Source organism: Chelonoidis abingdonii, chromosome 1 (assembly GCF_003597395.2).
Source record: "Chelonoidis abingdonii isolate Lonesome George chromosome 1, CheloAbing_2.0, whole genome shotgun sequence".
Classification (NCBI taxonomy): Eukaryota; Metazoa; Chordata; order Testudines; family Testudinidae; genus Chelonoidis; species Chelonoidis abingdonii.
Window position 1 is genome coordinate 199,796,482 of NC_133769.1, and position 25,840 is coordinate 199,822,321.

The 25,840-nt window shown below is 41.2% G+C and overlaps 1 protein-coding gene across 2 annotated transcripts in view; it reads right to left on the reverse strand.

Moving 5' to 3' along the window:
* GRIK1 (glutamate ionotropic receptor kainate type subunit 1) overlaps nucleotides 1-19,167 on the reverse strand; it is a 281,281-nt gene extending 262,114 nt beyond the window's left edge. For both annotated transcript variants that reach the window (XM_032798280.2, XM_032798281.2), the window contains exon 1: nucleotides 18,589-19,167. In XM_032798280.2, the coding sequence (XP_032654171.1) occupies nucleotides 18,589-18,712 (124 nt within the window). In that variant the 5' untranslated portion in view covers nucleotides 18,713-19,167. The remainder of the gene's footprint in view (nucleotides 1-18,588) is intronic.
* Between the last annotated feature and the right edge of the window lie 6,673 nt (nucleotides 19,168-25,840).

The following is a 25,840-nucleotide window of genomic DNA, read 5'->3' on the forward strand; positions in this document are numbered from 1 at the left end:
GGGAGGTTGTGGAATCTCCATCTCTGGAGATATTTAAGAGTAGGTTAGATAAATGTCTATCAGGGATGGTCTAGACAGTATTTGATCCTGCCATGAGGGCAGGGGACTGGACTCGATGACCTCTCGAGGTCCCTTCCAGTCCTAGAGTCTATGAATCTATGAATCTATGAACTGAGATGCCACGGTATAAAAAAGCAGCAACTTTGCATGAGCACTTTTCATTAGACTTTCTTCTGTGTTCTTACAATGATGGGTCAAATTTACAATGAGCAGATGTTATTTTAAATACATGAAATGTCATCAGTCTTCATGGGTTCATTCTTTATTGATTGCAATAAAAACAGTGCTCTCGTTGTAAATATCTATCTCAAAATCACAAAAGCAAGGAATTCTAGCATTAGCAAAATCAAAGGGCCAAATTCATCCCATATATGTCTCCAGTGATGTCAATGAATAGGGACTGCAGGGTTGGCCAATACATGATCACTAAAGCCCTACTTGAATCGTGGGATGATTGTCAAATAATTGCAGCTGAGTTGTATACAAGACTGGAAAATCATAGAAAAGTAATAATGGACCTTTATTATTTGTGGTAGCTTGGTAAAGCTGACAGTGGGAACCCCACTCTGCATGGGACTGACAGTGGGGGATCCCTCTGGTGGTTACCCGAGGCTGACAGCAGGAGCCCAGGGCTAACAGTGGGGGGTTGCATTGACAGCTACCAGGGTGGTTGGGGCTTCCACTGTCAGCCCCATGCACAGCAGGGCTCTCGCTGTCAAAATTGTGGTGGAAGCATAATATTGCGGGATCCACAGTTTCTACAATATCGTGAATTAAGTAGGGCCTTAAAGATCACAGAATTTGGTGTGTCTAGTCATTAGAGATCATTACTATGATCTTCTGGTACTATAGAAGAGTCTATCTTCAACTTTGTAGCAACCCTAGGACCTCTTTGGCCACAAAATGGATTGAAATTCTCCATAAAAACATTACCCCAAAATAAATATTCCTCTAGAGAATACCATTGCTCTGGCTAAAAAAAAATCCTCCCTTTTCCTCTGCAAATATATGGTAGCACATGAGCCATGCATCAGCTCAATCTTCCACCTATTACAACAGCAATTAAAAAACAAAGCAGAGCAATAGCTCCTCACAATTGTCATAGAAATCCCTAAAAACTAGAAATCCCAATGTAATTTTTAAAGGAAAGAATATTTACCTGATTGTTTTCTTACCCTTTGTCTAGATCATGTTTTTGAAACCAGGGTGGGGTTGATGACACAAAATGAATGTTTCCACGGGCTGTTTTAAATCATTAATGAATAGTAGTTGTATTTTACTCTTGTTGAGTCTGCAACAGAGAAACCTGAGCAAGATTGGCATCAGTGGAACAACCATTGACAACAATGGGAGAAAGGTTGGGGCACAAAATCTAGCTGCCCAAAAACAAGGTATACATGTTTTACTGTGCGTAAGAAGAACCCTAGTGGCAGTATAGAAAAATACAGTCATGTAAAATAAAGGCTTGACTGATGGATTTCTTCAATTACTCTAAGATGCTTTGTACAAAAGAATAGGAGGCAAACAGGAGCCCTATGATCTTTGGCTATTGACTTTTAGCACTAAATTAGACCTAGAAATAACCTCAGATAGGTGGTTGTCATATTGAATATTTTAGAATGTAAAGAACAATTTCCTTTTTATCTCCCTGTGAAAGGAATCTCAATGAAATAAGAACAACTGGATTCATTTCTGCCTATATAAAAAATTCTGTGAAATGCCCTGAACAGTACTAAGGAAGTAATCTTAAGTAATACATGGAACATTCCCATTTAAAGAACAGAACTACATGGCATAAAGCGTGCAGTGGTTCAGTGATCTTATTATTAACAAATTCATGTTTCCTTTCTCATCTTATTTCATGCTAATTTCAACCCTTTTAAAAGGGATGTTCTTGAAAAGCTCTTGGAATGTGAGTGACTGCAAGTATAGATAGAGAGACTGATGGAGGGGTATAAAGGTTTTATCAGTATAGGGTAGGCACTTGTGGGTGAGCCATGCAGGCCATTCCAAGGAGAGACCAGCAAAACCTGAATGCCATCCCATTCCATTATGTATTCTGTACACACCACTTGTGACAAAAAGTATTTTGGAAATGTTGCTTTTGAGCTATCTAAACAATTGTAATGTTTCCAGGTCCCTTAGTTACGATGGGCCAGATTTTCAAAAGAGCTCAGCTCCCAGTTAGTCCCCCAATTAATCGGCCAGATTTTGAAAAGCCAGTTTCAAATTCACATCCCAAGTATTCAGACAAGAAACATTATTCAATGAGTTGCACTCAGCTCACCTGGTCACTTGCTCTGCTTCTGTTCCCTACTTGTTCAGTCAGCACAGCTTGAATTTCAAATGGTGAATTTTGAATACTTGAGTTAATAACTCCTAGATAAAAGCCTGAGGGCCTGCTTCTCCTGTTGTTTACAGCAGTTTTACACAGGTGAAATGTCATTGGCTTCAGTGGAGTTATTCCTGATTAACATCAGTGTAAGTGAAAGGAGAATCAGGCTTTCAGTATCCCAACTTTATGGAGGTGGAGTGCAGAGAAGTTGAATAAGTGAAGTTCAGCAGTTCAGGCTTATGACCAGGGTATCTCTGGAGCTGAATAGCAGCCACTGTCCCTCTGGCAGGTTGGCTGGCTTCATGCAATTACAGTTTCCCTGTCCTTCTTCTGGCCTGTCCCCCGTCAATCTGCACTGCAACCTTCCATGCTGGCCTATATAAGCCCAGTGCCATAGCATGAAGGAGGATGTGGACATCCCTGCATAAAAGCTCATCTGGCTGACTCCTTTCAGGGCTGTGCTGGGAGGGTTGGATTAAAGTAACAGCCCCAGCTCCAGGAATCATGTGATTCTAGCAGATTCTCAGGCGGTTTTTTTTTTTTTAAGTAAGTTTTTAGCCCTCATGTTGGGGAAGAAAATATTGAAAACTGTGACCTGAGTATAACTGATGCAATGATGCCTGTCTGAGTCTGCAGAGTCTGGAGCAATAGCTCTGAGAGGTGTGAAATGCCCCATGCATCTCAGTGGGGCATCAACGCCATGATGCACTGCTTTTAGGGCCCCACCAATCCCATTCCAGCAAAGAACTCTGTGTGTGGCAGTAGAAAAGTGCAGTGGGTTCAGCCCATCAATCTGAGCAGACACTTCCTCCAGCAACCACGGTGTACCGGTGGTGGTGGGAGGTGGCCTGCCAGCCACTCCTGTCTCTTGGAGGTAGAGGGGAGACTGCTGCTGCTCCCCATGCTTCTCCTGAGAGAAGAGAGCTCTGCTGCCACTGGGGATGAGAAAGGGCCACTTCTTCTGCCTATTCAAGAGAGAAGAGGGGCTCTGCTGCCACTCCATGTGTGTGTGGGGTCATGGCATAAGTGTGTAGCCATGGGGGGGAGGGACATGTGTCATGGCATGCCTTGGATCTCAAATTGTCCTAAATCTGGCCCTTGCTAAAATGTATCAACATAAAATATCCCATTTATCATTTCAAACAAACAATATGTGTAGTAATCCATAATCTTTTTGCAGACAGTTCATAAACCAGGGGAAACAACTAAATTCATTCCTTTAGGTAAAGGCAGTGATGCTATTTGCAGTCAATGGCACATTCAGACCTCTGGGACAAGAGATGGAAACAAATACACTGGGGTACTTGCTACAGGCGTGCTTTGAAAAGAACAAACCTGAACATCATGCTCACAAGAGCCTGAGTAAGTCAAGAGTGGAGGGAATGGGCTTCAGCACCTGGCCACAGGCAAGGGAGTTCGTATTTCCTTCCCAGACAGTGCTAAAATAGGCACCTGAGGCCAGGTCAATTGACACCCAACCTGAAGTGTTCTAGGCTTAGCTTCGATAATGGTCTTGCAGTAGCAAGACTATAGTTAAGCTTGTGTCAGAATTTTCTTGTACAGGGTTTGTACTTTAGTCACACCTTTTTTCAGAACCTCTTTTTGTAAACATGGCATGGGGAATTAGAGCCAAATTTCAGTCACTAGTTACTATGTGTGTGGAATGATCTCCAATGTATATTTGTGTGCGTGTGTGTGTGTGTGTGTGTGTGTGTGAGATGTTTGTGTAGAATAGCAACACACCAACATTTCACTTGTTAAATGGCATGGTAATAATTTTTAATGTATGTTTGCATATAGGAGCAGCATAATTTAGTAATAATGCAATGTATACGGGAGATCTGTGCTGATATTCCTTCATTGGAGTTGTTTCTGCACATGGATGCTAGGGCACGTCACACTTTCATTCTGCATTTGGAACACCCAGTGATGACAGTGCATGGATCAATGGCCACAGGTCATGGCCCCACATGAGTAATCTAGCACCTTAAATTAGACAGAAGAGTTTGAGCCACTCTGGTGCAGGACAGATTGTCCATTTCAAAGTGAAAAATCTGCATTCTTTAGGAACCAGTATTCAGAAATATAATCTTCAGTCAGTTCCATGGAGCAGCTCTATAATTTACAGCACCAGATAAAGCTAGAAGATGTAATATGAAATAGCTGAAGCAGTTCTTGAGCAACAGAGCCTTAAGTTCCCTTAACATATGTGTGTAGCAGATAAGTAAACAATTTGGACTTGAAATGGACATTTAAAAGAGAGCTATGGTTGGAAAGGCATCAGCTCACATTTAATGTCAGCTGCATTGCCCCACTGATGCATTTTTTGGGTTGTTTGGCACAGGAAAAAGGAAGCAGCTATGGAAGAATGAAAACCAGTTGTCAGAGCAGAGATAGTGAGAAGAAAGACATCATTTTAAAGGGAAGTTGTGGGAAGTGGGCTTGCCTGAGGGTTTGAGTCGGGTGCCAGTCAGCGTAGGTAGGTTGAGTTGAACAACTCCATATTCAGAGTAGAAGAGAGAGTGGGGCAGAGGAGCCAAGAATGGGATTTGCAAATGAGTCTGAGGCATTTAGGTGTGCAACTTGCATTGAATTCTTTTGGGATTTGGGTTACTAACTCCCTTTGGCTCCTAGGAAAATCTCAGCCCACGGCCTTAGTCAGATGAGTACAAAGAGTGTAATTCACATTCCTGCTCAAAGCCAGTGTCACTGGGCTTCACATGGGGCACTACGTGTGAGGTGGAGGGAAGGGGTGGAATTAACCACCACCATTCCCAACTCATAGACAGTCAGAGGACAGCAACTCATCCTCTCTTCAGTTGCTACTCTAGCCTGTTTCAAATCTTCCAGCATAATCATAAATCCAATGCTCCCTTCCTAAAACTCCCTTCCCTCCACCCCACAACAACCTCTCCTTTGCAGCATGCTGCTTATTTGATCACTCCTGTGCCAGGGAGTTTAACAGCTGTGGAGAGCATTATGTGGGCTCTAGGATGACCAGACAGCAAATGTGAAAAATCAGGACAGGGGTGGGGGAGTAATAGAAGCCTATACAAGAAAAAGACCCAGAAATTGGGACATCTGGTCACCCTAGTGGGCTCTCAGCAGCCCAAGTAAATTTCAGCCTGAGAGAGATGGATGTTGAAGTATTTCCAAATGGAGGATAAAGTTAAAATAAAAAGAACTTCTACTTTTCCTTCCATTGCTTCTTGGCCATTAGCAGCCAAAGAGCTGGAACTTGTACAAGAAAAAACTAATGCAAATTTTTATGGCCTCACTAAAAAAAAGTCCATGCTGGCTGATCATATATGATCTGCAAATGCTTTGCACTAGCAAAGATAGGGCTGCCTATAAGTAAGATTGCCCAACATTTCCCATTTCAAGATGCTGTTTTCAGTTCCTCAGAACTTTGTCAAACTTTAACCATTGGGCTGAAATTTTCTCTGCTGGGTGGTTTTTGTTTTTTTTTAAAGACAGACCCCAAACTGGCCAGCCATTACCAAGAATCAGGTTTTTCCCATGTTCACAAAAAAAATTTTCTTGCAACTGTTAAGGAACTCTAACACCTCCATGCTTTGGAGCAGAAGCTTGTATTTAAGCAGGGTGCTGGCCTTTGTGTCAGGGATGCACTTTTTGCTATCTCTCTGAATATCTGCTTAAGTTTAACCACGTTATAAGCCTTCAAAAATCATAGTTTGTATATGCTCACTTGTTAGTGTTTGGCAGCTAAATTCTCTCACGATTCCATTTGCACTGAGCGTGCTCCAGCTCATGGTTGAAGGAGCTGAGCAGGATGTTCCCTGCATCTACTACTCCTGGCCGCTGTAGCACTGAGAGCAGGGAGACTATTTCTTCTGTGCTCTCAGTGCTCCCCTCAGCTGGTGTCAGGCAATGTGATAGAGGAAACAGCCAAACTTAAATAGGGAAGGGACAAGAACTGGACCTGGGGTGGAGACTGGGAATAGGAGCTGGCAGAGTGGTGAGTAAGACTAGGCCAGTAAATCAGTGATGAGGAACTGGGATGAGAAGCCAGGAGTGTGGAAGAGACAGGACTGAGACAAGGACAGGCTGGAGGGGATAGGGCAGAAGAGGGGATCAAGCTGTGGGAGGAAGGCAGAAGGGTCTGTGACCACTAGAGACATTCCTCTTCAGAACCTGTAATGGAACTCAAGTTTCCTGGGTTTCATCACTCCTCTACTGTCAGCAACTATCTATGAAATCCACTGGCAAAATGTCTCTCCCTTCCCCCAGGTTAGCCCACACAGAGGATGACAACCGACTATTGCTAACAACTCAAGTGGCAAAAGTCTATGCAGTGGACCTAATGGTTCCAACCTTGCTGATGATCCATCTAGGTGTCAACATGATGCCCTATGATGGGATTTCTGGGTTTTTTCAATTTGCTTTTTTAAAAACCTAGAGAATTACATATAAAACCTTCTACATTAAATAATGTTACATTTGGAAAGTCAAGCACTCAAAAGTTAGGAAGTGCCAGAGTTAAGGCTGCATCTGCAACCTTAATTCAGACCCCTAGTGCATTTGCTTTATTTGCTTTAATTACATGATCACATACTACTTTTTCCATAGGACATTTCTGCCTTAGTGAGCACATTCTTTTAATATAGTTTTGTTTGTGTAATATAAAGTGTGGGCGTGTGTTTGGGGCCATTTAATATTAAAATGAGTAATGTGGTGTTATAGAATTGTATGAACAAAGTAAGCCTGCTTAGTGTGATCACTGATTTTTAAACACTATGCATCCTACACAATAGCAAGAGAAAATAGTGCAGTTGTGATTTAGTCATTTAGTGTTCCTTTTGTGTGTCAAATGTTAGATATTCTGTACCTGACTTCTAAGATTATTTTGTTTGTTTGTTTGTTTGTTTTTTATAATTTGTTATGCTTATCTGAAGTCTTCCAAAATGAAGGCTAGAATTCTCCAGCAAAAAAGCAAAACTATTTTATTCATACTATATAATTATATACTTTTCCCCCTGCCCCGCTTCAGATTACAGAGAAGAATTCCCCAGTGGTTAATTGCTGCAAACTTTTTTTTTTTAAGTATCAGAGGGGTAGCCATGTTAGTCTGGATCTGTAAAAGCAGCAGAGAATCCTGTGGCACCTTATAGACTAACAGACGTATTGGAGCATGAGCTTTCATGGGTGAATACCCACTTTGTGCTAACTTGCTGACCTGATGTACGTGTAAGATGTCTAAATTTGTTCATGATTTGTTTTCATTCCTGGGTCAACCTGACCATGGTTGTCAATCTAGAGAATAGTATTGTAATCTTTAAAAAAAAGCTGACCTATCTTATAAATAAGCTCCTATTTGACATCAACCTCAAATAGAGTTATACAGAGGTTACACGGTTGCTGCAGCATCCTTGCCTGCTCCCCATGGCTTGCTACTATGAAGTTTCATGACATGACGTACTCAAATGAAGAATGTCTTGAGATGTATCTCTTGGGATCATTCCAGAAGAATACAGATTAATTTGCACTTCCATAAATATAAAGTGACTCCTTCATATAAACTACTTTCCATGTTCCATCAAATCTGAGATTTCCATTCATAACTTTTATAGAAATGACCGATTTGGCTTGAAGCCCTCAGTGTAGTGAAGGGTGGTTGGGGATAAAAAAATTACTTTTGCTTCATTTTTTTTTTTAACTTCATCTTGAAAGTATATTGGCTCACCACCTCTGCAGGATCCATAATGTTAGGGGGAATTCTCAACTGCCACTGTAAGGTAGTTTTTTTTCAGTGCTTTTGTGCTGTTAACGTTGGGGGCTGAGGACTGAGCCCACTGTTAGTAATCCAGATCTTCAGCAAATTTAGCACCAGGATCTGGGAGTAATTTTGATTCTAAAACAAAAGCTCACATTTCTACCTTTAAATTGTTTCATTAGACAAATAATATGTCTGACCTCTTGTTGCAATGATAATTAACACTTAGCACTTTCACAGGTTTTAGGCAGCTGTATAAATAGCTCAATAAAGTGTCAAAGTTGTGACATAGTGGATAGAGCTCTGGATTCGGACCTGGAGACATGACTTCTATTCTCAGCTCTGTCGCTGGCCTACTGAATGACCTTGGGCAAGTAACTTTACTGCTTTGTAACTCACTATCCCCATCTCTAAAATGGGGATAATGATACTTCCTTTGTAAAGTGCTTTGAGACATAAGTGCCAACTTCCTCATTTCCCCAGGGGTGCTCGAATCCTGCTCCGCTCCAGACCTTACCCCCAGTCCACCCCTTCCCCCAAGGCCCCGCCCCTCCACTGAGTCTTCCCACCCTGTTCTGCCAGCTCCCCTGAGCGCACCCTGCCCTTGTTCTGTCCCTTACCCCCAGGGCCTCCTGCACATCGCTGAACAGCTGATCCGTGGTGGGCAGGAGGTGCTGGGAGGGAGGGAGAGAAGCTGATTGGTGGGGTTGCCAGCAGGCAGATGGTGATGGGGTGGAGGAGGAGGAGCTGATTGGTGAGGCAGCTAATGTGTGCTGAGCACCCACAATTTTTTTTCCATGGGAGCTTCAGCCCCAGAGCACCCACAGAGTTGGCACCTACACTTTGAGATGCACTGATGTAAAGTGCTACATGAGAGCTAGGTACTACTATTATTAATCACAGTTCTTCCTCAATCACCATATTCTGTGGAGTTCTACTTCTTACGACAAGTTGTGAGCATAAGGTATGCAGGGCTAGCTACTTAATAGAGCTTTGTGCTGTTATACCAAACCTGGATTTCAGAGAACCTACCTTCTTCCAAGGTTATCATGATTCATATTATGTCGTTCACTGCCTAATGTTTCTATTTTACACTATGCAGGCCTTTAACAGTGACACCACATTACACTGTAGTTAATATTTTGTTAATATTTTCATTGGAGATGCTGGGTGGCAATTTTGAATAAAAATCCAAACCTGTCTCTGCAGTGACAAATTACCCTCATCCATCCCTGGTATTCTGTGTTTCACTTTGCAGTGGCTGAAATCTTACTAGTACCTACTTATAACCCACATTATTGGAATCCTTCATTGGTGTGAAGTCAACACAACTGCACAGGATGCAAACTGGCAAAGAATTTGGGCTGATTTCTCTGTCTACAAATTTTTAACACCAGTGATGCTGATTTCCCCTTTGATATCTACAATGAGACTGTTTCCTGGCCTCTGTGTACCTCTATCCCTGATCATGAGGGTCAAAGCTCAGACATAAGATAAGTAAGCATTAATGAAGTGAGGAGAGATCAGTTGCAGCTGAAAAGACTGTAAATGCCTCAAGTCACTGCTAGATAACCATGCAGTGCAGAAGCTATCAGAAAAAGGACACAATATAGCTGAGCTAATGTGTCATGTGGGAGGGGCGGGGTTTAAAGGAGAAAAACAAATTGGAAAAATGGACAAAAAATGTTTTTGGTTTCAAAAACCAAATAGTATGTTGTATATGGAAGGCTGGCCTTAAAGTTACATTGCTTTTAAGGGCTTTACAGTACACCATTGAAGTCAATGGGAGTTTTGACACTGATTTGAATGGGAGCAGGAGCAGAGCCCCTAACATAAATAGTAATATTTGTATCAGAACAGCTCCTTGAGCATGATGGATGTGTGGAATTTTGCTGTCATTTAGGTTTACTTCAGTGGAATTGAGAGTTTCATGCACATTCTCACACACTAGGGCCAAATTCTGCTCCAGTGTTTTTCGATCTGTTCCATTTTGGGACTGTGATGAAGTGGGACTGTTCTTAATGTTTTCTCTGAATACCGTGTGGGTTCCTCAGTTTCCCCTATGCATTTCTTAAGTCTTCAGTGTGCATAAATGCCCGACACTCTGTCTCCTGGCAACAAATGGCAGGGGCCCTTCCCCCCCTTCAAGGGGATAGATAAAGGTGAACAAAAAGATCAGGTGACCTCCTGGCCTGGGAAAGAGACAAAAGCCAGAAAGGAGGAGCTGGAGGGGATTTCAGTTTGGAGATGGCTGGGGACGGGAAGTGAGGGCAGACAGGATTGTCTGGCTCTCTGGGCCCCAGTATGGACCCAGCTGAGGGGTCCCGTTCTCTGTACCTACAAGCTCTGTTTTAGACCGTGTTCCTGTAATCTAAAAAACCTCTGTTTTACTGGCTGGCTAAGAGTCACGTCTGACTGCGAAGTGGGGGTGCAGGACCCTCTGGCTCCCCCAGGACCCCGCCTGAGCGGACTCACTGTGGGAAGTGCACAGAGGAGCATATGCTGAATGCTTCAAGGTCAGACCCAGGAAGGTGAAGCTATTTGAGCTTCTTGCCCTGAAAATAGTCTGCTCCAAGGGAGATGAGGCTCCCCAAAGTCCTGACTAGCTTTATGAGGAGCAGTTCCAGATCATCACCCAGGGACTCCGTGACAGGGACCACCACTTTCGCTAGTCAGGATCAAACTGGGACTGCCATCCCATTTATAAATGTGGGAAGGAGAGGTTGGTCGCGACTTCCATGTTCAGAACCCAGGCGCTGTGACATATGCACAGCTGCTCTCCTTGAAGTAAACAGAATTTGCCTGTGCCTATCTGAAAGCAGAATTTGGACACAATTACAATGTAAATAAATGTTTAATACCTATTGTTTTGATTTTGGGGGTAATTTTAATGCGAAGGAACATAAAACGTAACTTGTAGAAATAATATTTAAATCCTAATGTAAAGCAACAAGGAAGGAAACTCAGAATTAAGGTTCTCACTCTGTTATTAACTCACTTGCCTGTATTGCAGTGGTATATAAGTGGCACAGGGTTTTCTCAATGTTTTGACACACTAATATAATATCTAGGTGCAGGAGGTGCCTTAAAGATACTGTAGGGAACAATTGTGCATTGGGTTGGCAGGTAAGAAGTCTGTGATTTTGATGACAAATGTGCACAATTGGAACAGTGTGATTTTAATTGTGAATTGTGACTTGATCCAATAAAAGCATATAATATAGTTTTAAAAATAAGTTTTTGAATGTAAAGTTTTATTAGCTTCAGCACAGAGAGTGGTAATAGCAACATTCCCTTTTTAAACCTCTCCCAAAATCATAAACTCATTATTGTAATCTAAAACCTAAAGTCAACAGAAAACTAGGACAAACTGGGCTTGCAGGTCACAGATCCAAAGCACTGAAGTAAAACTAATCAGTTCTTGGATAGGATTTTTTTTTTTTTTTTTTTTTTTTTACTGCAGCACAATCTATGGTCCAGTCAGTCAAATCAAGCCTTTCGGAGAAAAGAAGATTAGAGGCAGTTGTTTAAAATACTTGGAGAGGGGGAAAGATTTAAGCTTTATTACCGCCCAGGATATACAGAATAGCTTGTAATGAAAAAAACAGTAGTGGGGTTGTACGCATTGAGTGAATAGAAAATTTTAACTGAAGACAGGGCCATATGGAGCAGCTTATAGTTAACAGCAAAGACTGATGATGAGGCAAATGTCCTCTAAGTATGTGAAATTAGGAACTGTAAGTTTGTTATGAGATATATGCAGAAAGTAGGAAAAATTGACTACATTAAAAGAGCTGTAAGCATAAAAGGCTCATTCAGAGAAACCTAACATTTATTCATATGAGTTATTCCTTATGCAATAGCCTTACCACTGTGCATTCCAGATAATAATTGGCATGAACTAGGGATGCAAATCTTCTCTCTGCCACAAGTTGGTGTAAATATTTTGTTTAAACAAAGCATGTAGGGTGAAATCCTGACACCCCTCCTTCCCACCCCTCAGCAAAACTCCCATTGATTTCACTGGGACTGGGTGTTTACCCTGGGTTTTTTCTAAAGCCTGCAAGCTGATACACATTGGTAGACCCATAAACCCATTTAAAGCTCTCCTGACTTGAATGGGGCTCCATGCTAGTGCATGAGTCTGCCTGCATGGAGTTTGTTGCAGCATCAGGGCCTACATATGTTTGAAATCATCACACAGTTTAGAACAAAATCACATTAGAAATGTCGCCAGAAATGAAGAGGATATGGTTAATTTTTTTTCAGGGGCTGATAAAATTCCTTGGTGGTATTGTTTACCTACACCCTCCATGAACTTTGGAAAAGATATCTACATGCGGCTAAATGAAAGTAATAGTAAGAAGGTCTCCAGATAGAACTCTATTCCTAGGTACAATATCTATCTGATTAACAGTATCTTCATGTCATATCTTTTACAGACTTTATTTCCCTTAATAATTTCTACACTGCTGGAGAAGTTCTAGTTTTGATGTAATTTAGGCAACTTAATTTGTACGCCTCTAGTAATTTAGTTGCCAAGTTCTGTTCTCGGCACCTTCCCTTTCTTGTTCTCCACTGACTTTTTTGACAACTGCTCCAGTACAAGAGCAATTTATCATCAATCTCATGCTGTTAATTGAGTCCTAAGTGGTTGGCTGCCTGTTGCATAATCTGACAAGCTCAGAAATGCCTAAATGCCACAGTGCTATAGACCATTTGAGAACTATCCTGTGTCTTTACTCTGTAGCTAATTTCTTTTATGCTGGAGCAGACATTTAAAGCCTAAGTGTATTCTTACTACAACAAAGACACACATTTCCCCTCTTTACATTTTCTTCAAATGTCAAGCTGCTGTTTACACGTTTTCAGCCATAATGAAATTCTAGCAACTACACACAGTCATTCAGCATATTTATTGAGATATCAGTCATCACACAAATATAGACTTAGTGTGCTTAGTGATCACCGTTGTTCAACCTTAGCAATGAATTCCAGAAATACAGTATTTCCAAGTAACTGATCTAAAACTAAGGCAAAAATAAATGTAGGGCTTGATTTTTGCCAGGTACTACTCAGTCTCAGTAAAGGTGGCAGATTACTGGAATTATGAAAGATTTCCCTTGTTTACATACATTAAATGCTTAGGGTCAGACCTTTAGTTGGTTAAATCAGCATAGCTCCATTGACTTCAACTCAGTGATACTGATTTACAACAGCGAAGGCTCCGGCACAGGGTTTTTAAATATTCCCCTGCAACATCTCCAACCCAATATTGCAAGATTCTTCTAAAACACAAGAACCAGAAAATGAAAGTCTAGAAATCAGAGTAAAACTGGCTGGTCTGTTTTCATTGTCCAACGTAAATAAAGAACAAAAAATGAACGGCCAATGAGCTTTGCCATATTTCAGCTTTAATTACTTAGGGTCCATGCAAACCTTTCTCATTACAAGAGTTTTCACTGAAGTCAGTGCATGCATTAACCTCAGTGGACCTCATTGCCATTATTTGTGTCAGTAAAGGTTTGCAGGACTGTGTTCCTCAGATGTTAGATTTCCTTAACGGTCCCTCATTTATCTTTTAAATCTATTTTTAACTAACCGTATCCCTTCAGAGCTTGTAGGCCAAATGTCCCACTATCTTACATGTTGTGGAACTCCACCGATTTTAGTTGGGCGACATGAGTTTAGTTGCCACATAATTCAGAGTTGTGTTTTCAAGCAATAATCCTTAAGAAATGATTTGTTACAAAGAGTTTGCTGTTAAGTGTGGTGCAATAGATTTCAGGGAATTATGGTAAGGTTAAATGCTGAACTGTTGAGCATCTGGATTCTGATGACGGGACAGCAGCGGATGTCTGATTTGTGTTTAGATGTACAACACAATCCTACAAATTTATACTACTTTATCAAGTTTTGTAATTTTGTTACTAAAGTCCATCTCAAAGCAGATATCTAGTAGTAGATATTATTTAATATTTGTGTTGCAGCAGTGCCCAAAGATATGATAGGGACTTTTAAGATACACAGGAAAACACAGTCCCATTGAGTAATCTTAATGTTATATTCATCTCCTTGATGTTACAAGCAAAGCCTCTAATCAAGCAATTTACAATAGGGCATATTTGTGATGTTTGTCTCTTGCCAAGTTCCCTTCACACCTTCCATGGTGCCGGTGCAGTAGTATCACATTAGAAAGACCTTATATCTGTGGCATTAAGTAAGAAAATAAACATTACAAGGAAGCTGTTTTCAAATCTACATTGTAAATTTTAACTTTTTATTTAAAACGTATTTCATAAATTAGGTTGATTTGTGTGTATGTGCGAGATTAAATCTCTCTCTCTCTGAGTTAAATAGAATGGAACAAAACCTGCTCTTCTTACTCATTGAATCAATAAGTGTTTTGCCCAGTTAGTTAACAAGTTAATGTGGGATTTGACCCTACGTTTCAGAAATTATGATTCCACTACAATAGTCCATAAAAAAGTTACATGAAAATTGCAATTTATCTGTTTCAGCACCTAAAATGTTTCATATGAAACCTAAAATATTATTCATTTACTTCTTGAGATGTATTAATTTTAGAGACTAATTCCATTATTCAGCCAAGTATATATTTTCAAAGTATTTGTTGAAAAATTGACATACTTCCTTTTTAATGAACTCCATTGATATATTAGTAACTTGTGAACTTTCTCAACCATTGTTTAATTTTAATGGGGAAAATGGGTTAAATTAATATATTTTTGTAATTTGTCGTGCAATAGTTCAACATAGCATTAGGATATTCTTATAACTTGGATTTATGAATGGTATCAATTAAGCATTGCTATGAAATAGTAAAGCTGTGAGTCCACTAGTAATGAACAAATAATTCTGTTTCAGTCTTGGATTCCACTGTTTTGGGAGCTGTTCCAACACAAGTTAGTGCATACTTGTTTTTTAATTTTGTTATGTCTTCCTTTTCTCATTTGAGCTTTACATTGGGCATGCTCATTTATTTTATACAAGCAGCATAGGATAGACTGAAAGGGGTATGAAGGTTAGGCTGACAGTGCAAAAAGTAAAAATCCTTTGCTTTTAAATCAGAAGTATTGGGTTCATTAAGTTTAACTAACCTTTATATAATTCAGTTCAGTGTATGTGTGTAGATATAGACGTTATTGCCTGGGACTTTGATGTATGAACTTGCACAAAAGAAAAAGCTTTTAAAAATGTACCTCACAGGACTAGCCCAGTAAGACACTAGGATCTAAATACTGAATTGTCTGAAACTGAGTGCAGTACTGTCTTTCAAAATCTCTTGTTTATGGAGAAAGAGTCATTATTAAATTATTTATATGCGAATGACTTAGTTTTATTGGTTGTATTGAAATCTCTTACTTGTCTTTTCTTGTTCAAAGCGTTAGGCAACATTTGAAAATCAGTAATTACCTAGATAGTGAGAAATATCTAGAATTTCTAAATGTCACATGTTCCTCCATGAGCTCCTTTCTCTAGTAATTAAATGTAAGCAGTAAAGTACACTAATTTGTTATATAAGCCAACAAAATCAAATACCCAAAAGCACTCCAGCAGTGAAAAATGCAATTAAGCCACCAATGTATTCATTCAGATACAAAATACTGCACCATGGTGTGCCACTGTCTTCCTTTTCTTCATTAACTAGAACATGAATAAGAAAGCATGATGGCTTAATAGCATGTTTTTCACTGTTAGAAAGTATTTTGTTATCTCAAAATGGGATTGAGGAGTCATCCACATCATTTCCATTTGTCACATGTAGAAGTGATACATTCTACAGAGAAATGTGTTATGGCATATGGATGTGAAGGATTAATATTTATTATGCCATTTCTGTATAGGCAGACTAACTATACTAATCAAAATGTACATTTTTATAAAATTAAATATCTGCATTTAAAAACAATATAAGAATAGTTTTTCTTCTATAGCGTGTACTTGTATGTCTACTTGCTGCTGTGATTTAAAGCTTACTAAGCAGCTACTTGTTATTTATTATATGGTGGTTGCATTCTAAGGGCCCAGTCAGGATTAGGATCCCATCATTCTGGCTATTGTACAACTACATAGGAAACATTGTCCTTGGTCCAAAGAGTTTACAGTCTAGGGCTTGATCTTGCAAGGAGCTGAACAATGTGGCCCTGATCCAGCAAAGCACTTGAGCATAGACTTAACTTTAAGCTTGTGAGTAGTCCTATTTACTTCAATTGCTATTGATTTTAAAGTAAGAAAATTAAGCATGTGCAGGATCAGGGCCCAAGTTAATGTACTTCTGAAGCATAATGATGCTGTTTAGTATATTAATTTAACATGTTAAAATATCTTTCTCTTTATTCAAGCCTATTTCCCACTGAAGACTGCAGAACCATGCCTTGGATTTACCAGCATATGTAAATGTGATGATTGTTATTTCTTCTAAATTCTGCACAAAAATTTTCTTCATACACTGCAGTTTGTTATGCCAGTATTACACAGCTTCAGTGCATTACAATGGTTAGTGTTTATACAGCGAAAATAGTCCATTTCACTTTTGGCTCATGCACAAAATAATGGAGTACATATTGAATACAAAGAGTTGCACTCTGTGGACATGACGCTCAACTCCCGTTTGTCTTGTAGAAACTGCTCAGCACTTTGCCAGATTGGACCCCAGAGGGCATGTGTGTGTATTTTGCCATTTTTGTTTTATTCAAGTTTATCAAAGTTAAACTCCTTTTCTCTATAAGTGTAAGAGTAGTCCCCTTGACTTTAATGTAACTACTCATGTGAGTAGTATGAAACAGGTTAAGTGTTTGCAGGATCAAGCCCTCAGATAGCTGACTAAGGGTAGGAATATTCTTTTGTGAATGTGTCGGTCCCTTGTTCCACGCACCTTCCCCTCTCTTCATGCTAGGCATATATCAAAGAGAACAGAGAGAATGCAAGGAAATGGAGGTGGGGGATTCTGCCTTTATTTTTTCCCCTCAGTTGCTGCCAGTCCCTAACACTTTTGATACTTTGTATTCACTGGCTGACTTGAGTGACACAGGAAACCCACTGTAGGAAGAGAAGCTTCCTGTGAACTAAGCCTTGTTTCCATGGTGCAGAGTTTCCTATTTAAAAATAAATTCCTGTTTTGGGGGCTACATGTATGTACAGTGCTTGTGGTGTATTCACGCCAAGCAAAGGTTACATTGGGGCAGAGGAATATAAGGATTTATCTCCCCCTCCCTACTCTTTCTCCCATACACACACCCCATAATATTTACATTCTGCATATTTTAGCTTTCAACTCTTTGATTCTGAGCAAGAAAATCTCATTACTTTTTGGCATGCATTTTAAGGTCACTGAATCATTTTGTGATGTCTCCTTCGCATTGTAATGACTGACTACACTTAAAAACCGTTGCGTTTGATTGTTTTTATGTTCATACTGAATCCTCTGTCGTTGTGTATTTTACCATTTTAAACACCCTGACGCCTCTTCTACACGGTTGTTTGGTAGGTTTTTCTCCTTGTCCCCATGGCTAGAGATCTCACTTGCTCTCAGTAGGAGGAGGGTGGCAACTTCCAGCCCACAGGGCCTCACTTTAGCCACTTTGGTTTAAGTCTTTTAGGACTTCAGCTAATTCTATAGCACTTGAGTATCTGTCTTCCAAGTGATTTATAAACGGAAACGCCGGTTCAAAGGTTAACAGACAACACTGTGTAGGGAAGCTAGTCGCCTGTTAAAGCCTCTGACCAGGGAACTGAATTTGAAAGCAAACTTGACAGGCTTTGAGACTTTCTAAGTGGAACGTTAGTGGTGAAATTCACCTCCATCCCCCACCCCCAGTACTCTGGGCACAGCCATCTCCCTCTTTCTGGGGCACCTCACTGGCATTTGAAAGCTCCTGGTATGACAGAAGCTGTGGTAGGGAGGAGGGAGAGGGTGGCAAGTGCTGATCCAAGGCAAAAGACAGGTAGAAGGAGAGAGACTGCATGAGAAGTGCCGTGGGGCACTCCAAACAAATGCACCAGCAAGGCAGGGAACAAGCCACAGGGTGTGCACTGCCATCAGCCTTCAGCTCCGAGCAGTGCGTGCCTGGTCACCTAAGAAGGATGCTTGTTAAGTAGTTCAAGTGAAAGCATGATAATCAGAAGTCCTGTCAATTAGTGTGTGTGAGAATTAAATGTAATTTATGGGGGGGGGGGTTGGAAAATTGATATGCATGTATGTAAAATAAATTGATCTGTTTCTGGTCCACATAATATTTGAAGGGAGTTAGGGCGATATTGTCATTTGAATGTACTGCACACAGTCCTCATGTACGATCCGAATGTGTCTGTTAATATCTATACAATCAATAAACCGCATACACATTTCTCACCACCTCTCACCCCCAGAGTTACCAGCAGGAGGGAAACACTGAGCCCTTCTTTACCCTCTCCTCACCCTCCCCTTGGCACTTACCGATCCTTAGCACTTGCTGGAAAGTCTGAGGGATGCCTATTAAAACGTAGAGAAGGAGAAATAAGAGTCCCCTGCTGGTATCCATAGCAGAGAGCCTGGGCTCACAGCAAAGGGTGCTCTCCATCTTCTTAGCTCTCTTTTAATTCATGCTGAGCCTCTGCCAGTTCCTTGCACTCATAAGCTGCTCCGAGGTAGGCTGTATTTCCACCTCATTCTCTCTGTGTTTCTTGTTCGTTGTGCAGAGTGTTAGAAGTGTATGTTCCCTCTGAGGTATTTAGACATGAATAGTATTTAGACATGAATCATTCCCCCTCCGTTAGTCGCACGTTGCAAAAGGGTCTTCCCAGAGATTACGGGTCGATGCTTCTGTTCTGTGTTGAGCTCCAGGGGGTGGAAAGTTGCCGCTCGAAATGGCTGGAGTGTCTTGCTCATTCGTCCTATAGTCAAGTAGAAAAGCAGAGAAAGGAAGGGCAGGGAGAGAGGGGGAGAAGGGAGTTGTTGCAGAGGCTCTAGCACTAGTCTGATCTCCAGCAGATTAACTGGGATCTCAGCCACCTCTTTCGCTCGCTCTCACACTCACAGAAGTACTTTATGCTGCTGCTCTAGAGCTGATTGAACCTTCGCTTGCATCCTGATGATACAAGCAAATCTAATCTCCGTATTGGCTGGCACCGACGCTATTCCTGGACATGATTAAAGCGGCACCGTCAACTTGAAACTGGTCAATTTCACCAAAGTGAAATAAAATCTCCTTTCTGGCGTCCACCTGCCCCTGAATTCTGCCTTGCAAAATAATCAGGTTTTTTTTGGACCACCTTGTCCTGTTCTGTTTTACCTGTTTTTCCTTCCCCCGTTACTGTGTGAGACCCACGCACCCAGCATGTGAGTTGGTGTGACACAGCAGGGGTCTTTCAGAGTATGAGACTTCAGTTCTCCTTGCTGTGCACACATTTCTGGGAGCCAGTGAAGCTAAGTGCCAACCCCTCCTATCTCCTGTCAAGCTCCACAGAGGAGCTTTTGGGGGTTATGGGGGGGGTCCTCTCTTCACCTCCCAGCTCCCATTTCTGGCTGCTTTTCCTTCAGCTTGACTGCCAGTCTGCTGCTAATTCTGCAAAGAAGCTAGAGGGAATGGAGACCTCCTCCTTCCCCCTTCTTGGCACCCAATTTCATACCCAATTTGGCAGAGGATGCAGGGCCAGGCCCCCTTCCTGTATTCCAAGCTCACCTGGCTCCACCAAGAGAGATGGGCAATGGAGTGACTGTGCAGGGAGTACTGTCTGCTTACTAGCCTCCTGCTTCTGGTGGGGTGAGATAGGTCATGAGTTGTGTGGTTCTTCTTAAGAGCTCTGCTCTGAACCCTCTCCTTCTACCCTTTACTGGGAGTACTAGATGGTGTCTGCAATAAACTGCCAAATCACATTTAGGAACAGGATGACCAGCTCCTTAAGCACCTATCTATAATGTTGTGGAAGAAAAAACTGTTATCGTGGGGGGACTTCAAACTGAGTGGCATATGCTGGAGATCTCATGTAGCCAATCAACATGGTTTATGGAAAATAGATTTTGTCAAACCAGCTTGATATTTTCTTTTTTTTATGAAATCACAAGTTTGGATGATAAAGGCAATAGTGTTTATGTAATATACTTAGATGTCTATAAGGGTTTTGACGTGTTACTGCACAATGTTTTGATTAAGAAATTAGAATGATACAAATTAAACATGATGCATGTCAACTGGATTAAAAAATAGGTAATTGATACCTTTCAAAATTTAATTGTAGATGGGGAATCATCAAATGGGTGCATTTCTGGTAGGGTCCTGCAGCTTTGGGTTTTGGCCCTACCCAGGGGTGAAAGTAATATGAAACATTTACCAGTATGGAGGCCTGGCTCTGGGCCCCTGGAAGGGGCGCAGCTTTGGGCGGAAGGGGCAGAGATGGGGATCACGCTCCCCCAGCCAGCCCATCCGCTCTGCCTGGCCTCCACCGCCTGGGGCTCCGGCAGCGATTTAAAAGGACCCGGAGCTCCGGCCGACGTTGCAGTAGCACGAGTGGCGGCTGGGAGCCCTGGGCCCTTTTAAATTGCCAGCCCCAGGGCAGCTGCTCCTTTTTCCCCCTATCAGCAGCCCTGACCGTAGGGCCCCACCAACAAGGAGGGGCAAAAGGAGCAGCGAGGTTAAAGCGCTGCCGTGGCAGCGCTTTAATGTTGGCTGCGTGCGGCCCGGTACCAGCTTCTTACTGGTATGCCATACCTGCCCATAGCAGCTCACTTTCACCCCTGGCCCTACCCTATTCAACATTTTTATCAATGCACTGGAAAAAACATAAATTTATTACTGATAAAGTTTGCATGTGACCCAAACATTGGGGAAGTGGTAAATAATGAAGAGGACAGGTCATGGATATTGAATGGTCTGGCTCACTTGGTAAGCTGGGTAGAAGCAAATAATATGTGTTTCAATATGGCCACATGTAAAGTCATACATCTAGGATCAAACCATGCATGCCATAGTTACAGAATGGGGGACTCTATCCTGGGAAGCAGTAATGCTGAAAAAAAACTCGAGGTCGTGGTAGATAATCAGCTGAACATGAACTCCCAGAGCTAATGTGATCCTTGGATATGTAAATGGGAGTATTAAGTAGGAACAGAGAAATTATATTACTTTTTTATTTGGCCCTGGTGCATCCACTACTGGAATACATCTACTTCTGGTGTCTACAATTCAAGAAGAATATTGATAAATTAGAGAAGGTTCTGAGAAGAGCCATAAGAATGATTTAAGAATTGGAAAACATGCCTTATATTGAAAGAGTCAAGTAGTTCAGTGTATTTAGTTTATCAAAGAGAAAGTTAAGGGGTGACCTGATCACAGTCTGTAAGTCCCTACCAAAAATTCACTAATGGGCTTTTCCATCTAGCAAACAAAGGTATAACAAGATCTTATGGCTGGAAGCTGAATCTAGACAAATTCAGACTAGAAATAAGTTACATGTTTCTTACAGTGAGGTTAATTAACCACCTGAACAATCTACCAGGGATCTTGGCAGATTCTCCATCACTGGGTTTTTTTAAAAATCAAGATTGGATGTTTTTCTGAAAGATATGCTTGAATTCAAAGAGGAATTAATTCAAAGAAATCAGTGATCTGTGTTCTGGAGGAGGTCAGAGAAGACACACTCCTGTTTATCTGAAATCCTGCTATCTGAACCGCCATGTAATCCTAATCCCTTCCTTGTCCCCCATGTATCTCACGCTGGGGAACAAGGAAGGGATTCAAATGAAGTGAAGGTTCAGATAATAGAGGAGAAACCCCTGGCCAAGACTGTAAGGAGGAAGAAGACAGGCCCCTGGCTGCAGTGGAAGCCACCCTGCTGCTGAGTGGCTCCTCACAGGAGGGAGTGAGCAGGGCTATGACAGAGGAGCTGTAGAAGGCTCCCGGCACTGCATGACTTTCAATCCCTGTAGGCACAAGGTGCTCTCCTGACGGACACAGCAGAGTCCTGTCTGGGTGTCTCTGCTCTGCTGCATACCTTGCTTCAGGAAACAATTTGTTTCCTTCTGAAAATGCAAACTGGTAAAGAGGTATACATAATACACTCTACAGTTTAGTACTGATATAAAGACGGCTTTCCTTTTTAAATAGAGTATTAATGATTGATAAATACAACATGGCCCCAATTCTGGAAAGGATCTCTCTTCAGCAGAGCACTTAAGCATGTGTTTACATCCCATTGTAGCCCATTTCTTTCTGTATTTTAAATGTTTTCAAGTGTTTAATACATGCAGAGTGTTCTTTAATAAATAATATTAGAGCTGGTTGCAATTTTTCTAATGAAACCACTTCAAATTGAAAAATGGTCCCTCTTAAAAAACTGAATTGTTGCCAAAGGCTTCTTCAATTTTTAGACAGTTTTCCATTTCTCATTTTCCGTTAAAAGTTTAAATGAGGAAAAAATAATGTTTACTCTTTTGTCAGATTTTTTTCTTTTTCTCTATTTTTTGTTGCTAGTCAGACTAGTTACATTGTGGGATTTTTTTCACAGTTGGGATGTTCCATTTTCCAAATTAAAAACTGAAACTCTTCTTTAAGAATTACCTGTTTTTGACATTTAAAAAAATGAAAGCTGGACCATTTTAAAACACACAAGGACAGGAAATGTTTTGAATGTGTTGAAATTTCCTTGGAATCCCTGCCTCCCTCATTTTTCATTCAGCTGATCTCCATATGGTTTTTTATGGTATTCTTGCCTGTGTGGGTCAGAAAGTTAACAGTTCAAGTTGTGCACCAAGATGTGGGTTAATATGAAATGCTGACGCTGCAATTCACTGCAATGGGGAGAGCTGCACCTTTTGAGTTGAGGTTGTAAATCAAGGTGTCTAAACCATAATGGCTCTTGCCTGTCTCTGGTGGATGTCATAGGATCTTTAGTGTCCACTTGGGCATATTTTGGAAAATGTAGAGGAAAACCTAGGTGTCCTGGCCAACATTCCTCCTCTCAAACAAACAGGTTCCAGTGCCTGGAACTTTTGCATTTGAGCTATTGTTCAGCTCATACTGGCTGGCACATTTGCTTACTCATTCATGGCATTGCCAGTATTTAATTCAATACTTTGGAATACCTTCAGAATGAAAGGCACTAACCTAAACTAACTGTAAAACACATTAATATTATAAATATTAATACTGTCTCTTTAGCTAAAATCAAAGGCTGGTGTTTCCTTGCCTTTCACAACACTTAATTTTAGCTGGTTGAAATGTTTTAATTTTCCATATTAATATTGCTATAAGTTGGAACCTCTTAATGTTTCAAGTGCACTCTAATTTGAATTGCAGGGTTTAAATCCTTCCCCTAAGGCTTTTGTTCCAGGTTAGTGTCAAAATTAGAACAGCTCTATTTTCATGTTTGGATGTGGCCAAAATGTCAAGATAGTTATCCTCATGAAATTTCTACTCCATATAAAAAAATCTCATGAGAATGGCTCATACAATTTTTTCCAATTTGTTCTCAAATTTTGTGAAATTTTGGCACCACTGAATCCAAATCTGATACCTGGTTCATCCTTGATACCAAACTTTAACTTAAACATTGTCTGATCTAAACAGTGTCTCCTTTGTGGATTCGGGTCTTAGAAGTCATTTAATGCTAATTATAGTTAAGAACATTTCTTCCACATTCACATTGACCATTTCACTACGTCACTAATGCAGTATAATAGCCAACATTGCATGTTAGAAAACAGTAGCAATAAAAACTCCAAATGGAAACTTAATAAATCACACTCCTCGAGTTCTTTCATAACCTGCAGGCAACACCTCATAACACGGAAATAGATATGATCATTTAAAAATAACCACACCAGCATTCTGCTCCTGAAACAAACAAAAATCTCTTGTGTTCACAAAATCTTCTACTATGAATATACTATAGAAAAAAACTGCCAGAAATATAAAAACAAAAGAAGTAATTAATAATTCCTTTATTATCCTTTTTCTTACCAAAACATGCACTTTCTGTATCACCTGAAAACAGTAGATGGCTCTAGGTGAGATAGAACTTGATAGTTCAGATAATTCACTACTCACTGTATTGTAATCACACTGAGAGGTTCCTCAGGTTTGAAAAATGCTACAATTTCCAGAGAGATTCCCTCTCTTTAAAGTTAGGGATTCCACTGGCACGGATGAACTCTGTCTAAATGGTGAAACTTTTTAAGGGTGCCCAGTATACCTGAGTTACCTCTTTCTGACTATTACCTAATCTCCTTAAAAGTGACCAGTTTACCAGCTGACCCACTTAATACTTCTGTAATCACCAGTCCCTCAATATATACAACTTCTCTGCCACTTTCTGCAACTAATTATCTCCTCCCTATCATCGACTGTAGATTCACTTCGCTCAATTCCTTTGCCTCTTTTTCTCACCACAACCCTCAACCCTGGGTCATCCCCAACGTCTGCTTCCTCTACTCCTGATCACATGCTGCTGAAAGGCTTTGGAGAAAGTCCCATATAGCCTTCCTCCACCCAAAACTTGCACTCTCTTCCTGGTCAAATAACACTACTTCTCCACTGTCAGTGACTCCCACACCTTCATGTGCAGCCACCTGTTAGTCACCTTTGATTTTCTACTATAATCCCTCCCTCCCAGCACCACCACTATCACCAGGGCAGTACAGGTCTACTGTTTGACCCCTACACATACAGCAGGAAAGGGACACTGGACAGCAATCTTGTGTTTAGGGTGCCTGGGTCTCTCCTAAGGAGACCCATTCCCAAACAGAAAACCGATCCCATCACCAAGAAGTTCTGCACCCCACCTGACAAATTATCCTCCACAGACAGAGTCCAAGGAATAATCCTCCTGCCATCACTACTGCCAGCAGAAGACATGGAACACTTGCCTGCCTCTGCCACCGCTGTGGCTGTGAGGAACCACCTCCAAATAGGGGGACCACCTAGAGGAGTGTTAGTAAGGTTCTGGATCTGAGTAAGCATGGTGGGGCAAGATGGTTGGTGCATGTGTGTGTGAAAGAATTGGTGGATTTGTGGGGAAAGTATGGAATTGATGGATTTTGCAGGGGAGGTTAGGTGGAGAAGTAGGAAGGAGTATTTTGAGGTGGGATTTTCAAAAGCACTCCATTCTGGCGATGGTAGTACTTGCATTGACTTCAGTCAGAACAGAATTAGGCCAATGCTGATGTCATGGTATAATTCCCCACTCTGAACCTTAGTGTCCAAAAGATGGGGTACCAGCATGAATTCCTCTAAGCTCAATTACCAGCTTAGTACTTGTAGTGCTGCCACCAACCAGGAATGCCAGTGCCTGGTACACTCTGGTCCGCCAAATGACGGAACCCAAGACCAGACCCTTGGATCTAGGCAAGTCGAAAGTATAACCCTTCCCCCCCGGCCTCCCAGCTCCCCTCCCTGGTAGCCCTGGAAGCTCTGTGATTGAAATCTGATTTAAACAGAGAGAAATTCACCTACCCCCTCCTTCTCTCCACTCAGAATGCTCCCTGAGAGAGAAAGTATCCTAAATCGGAGAGAAATTACTTTCTAGTCCCCTCCCCCTTCTCCCACCAGTCCCTGGATCAGACCCCAGTCCTTCGGAGTAGCTTTTCTTATTTCCCTAAAGAATAAAACACAATCAGTGATTCTTAAACAGAAAGCTTGTATTAAAGAAAGAAAACAGTTAAGATGGAATAAGTACAGGGTCTGTCAGCTATGACACTGGGGAATCCCCTCCCA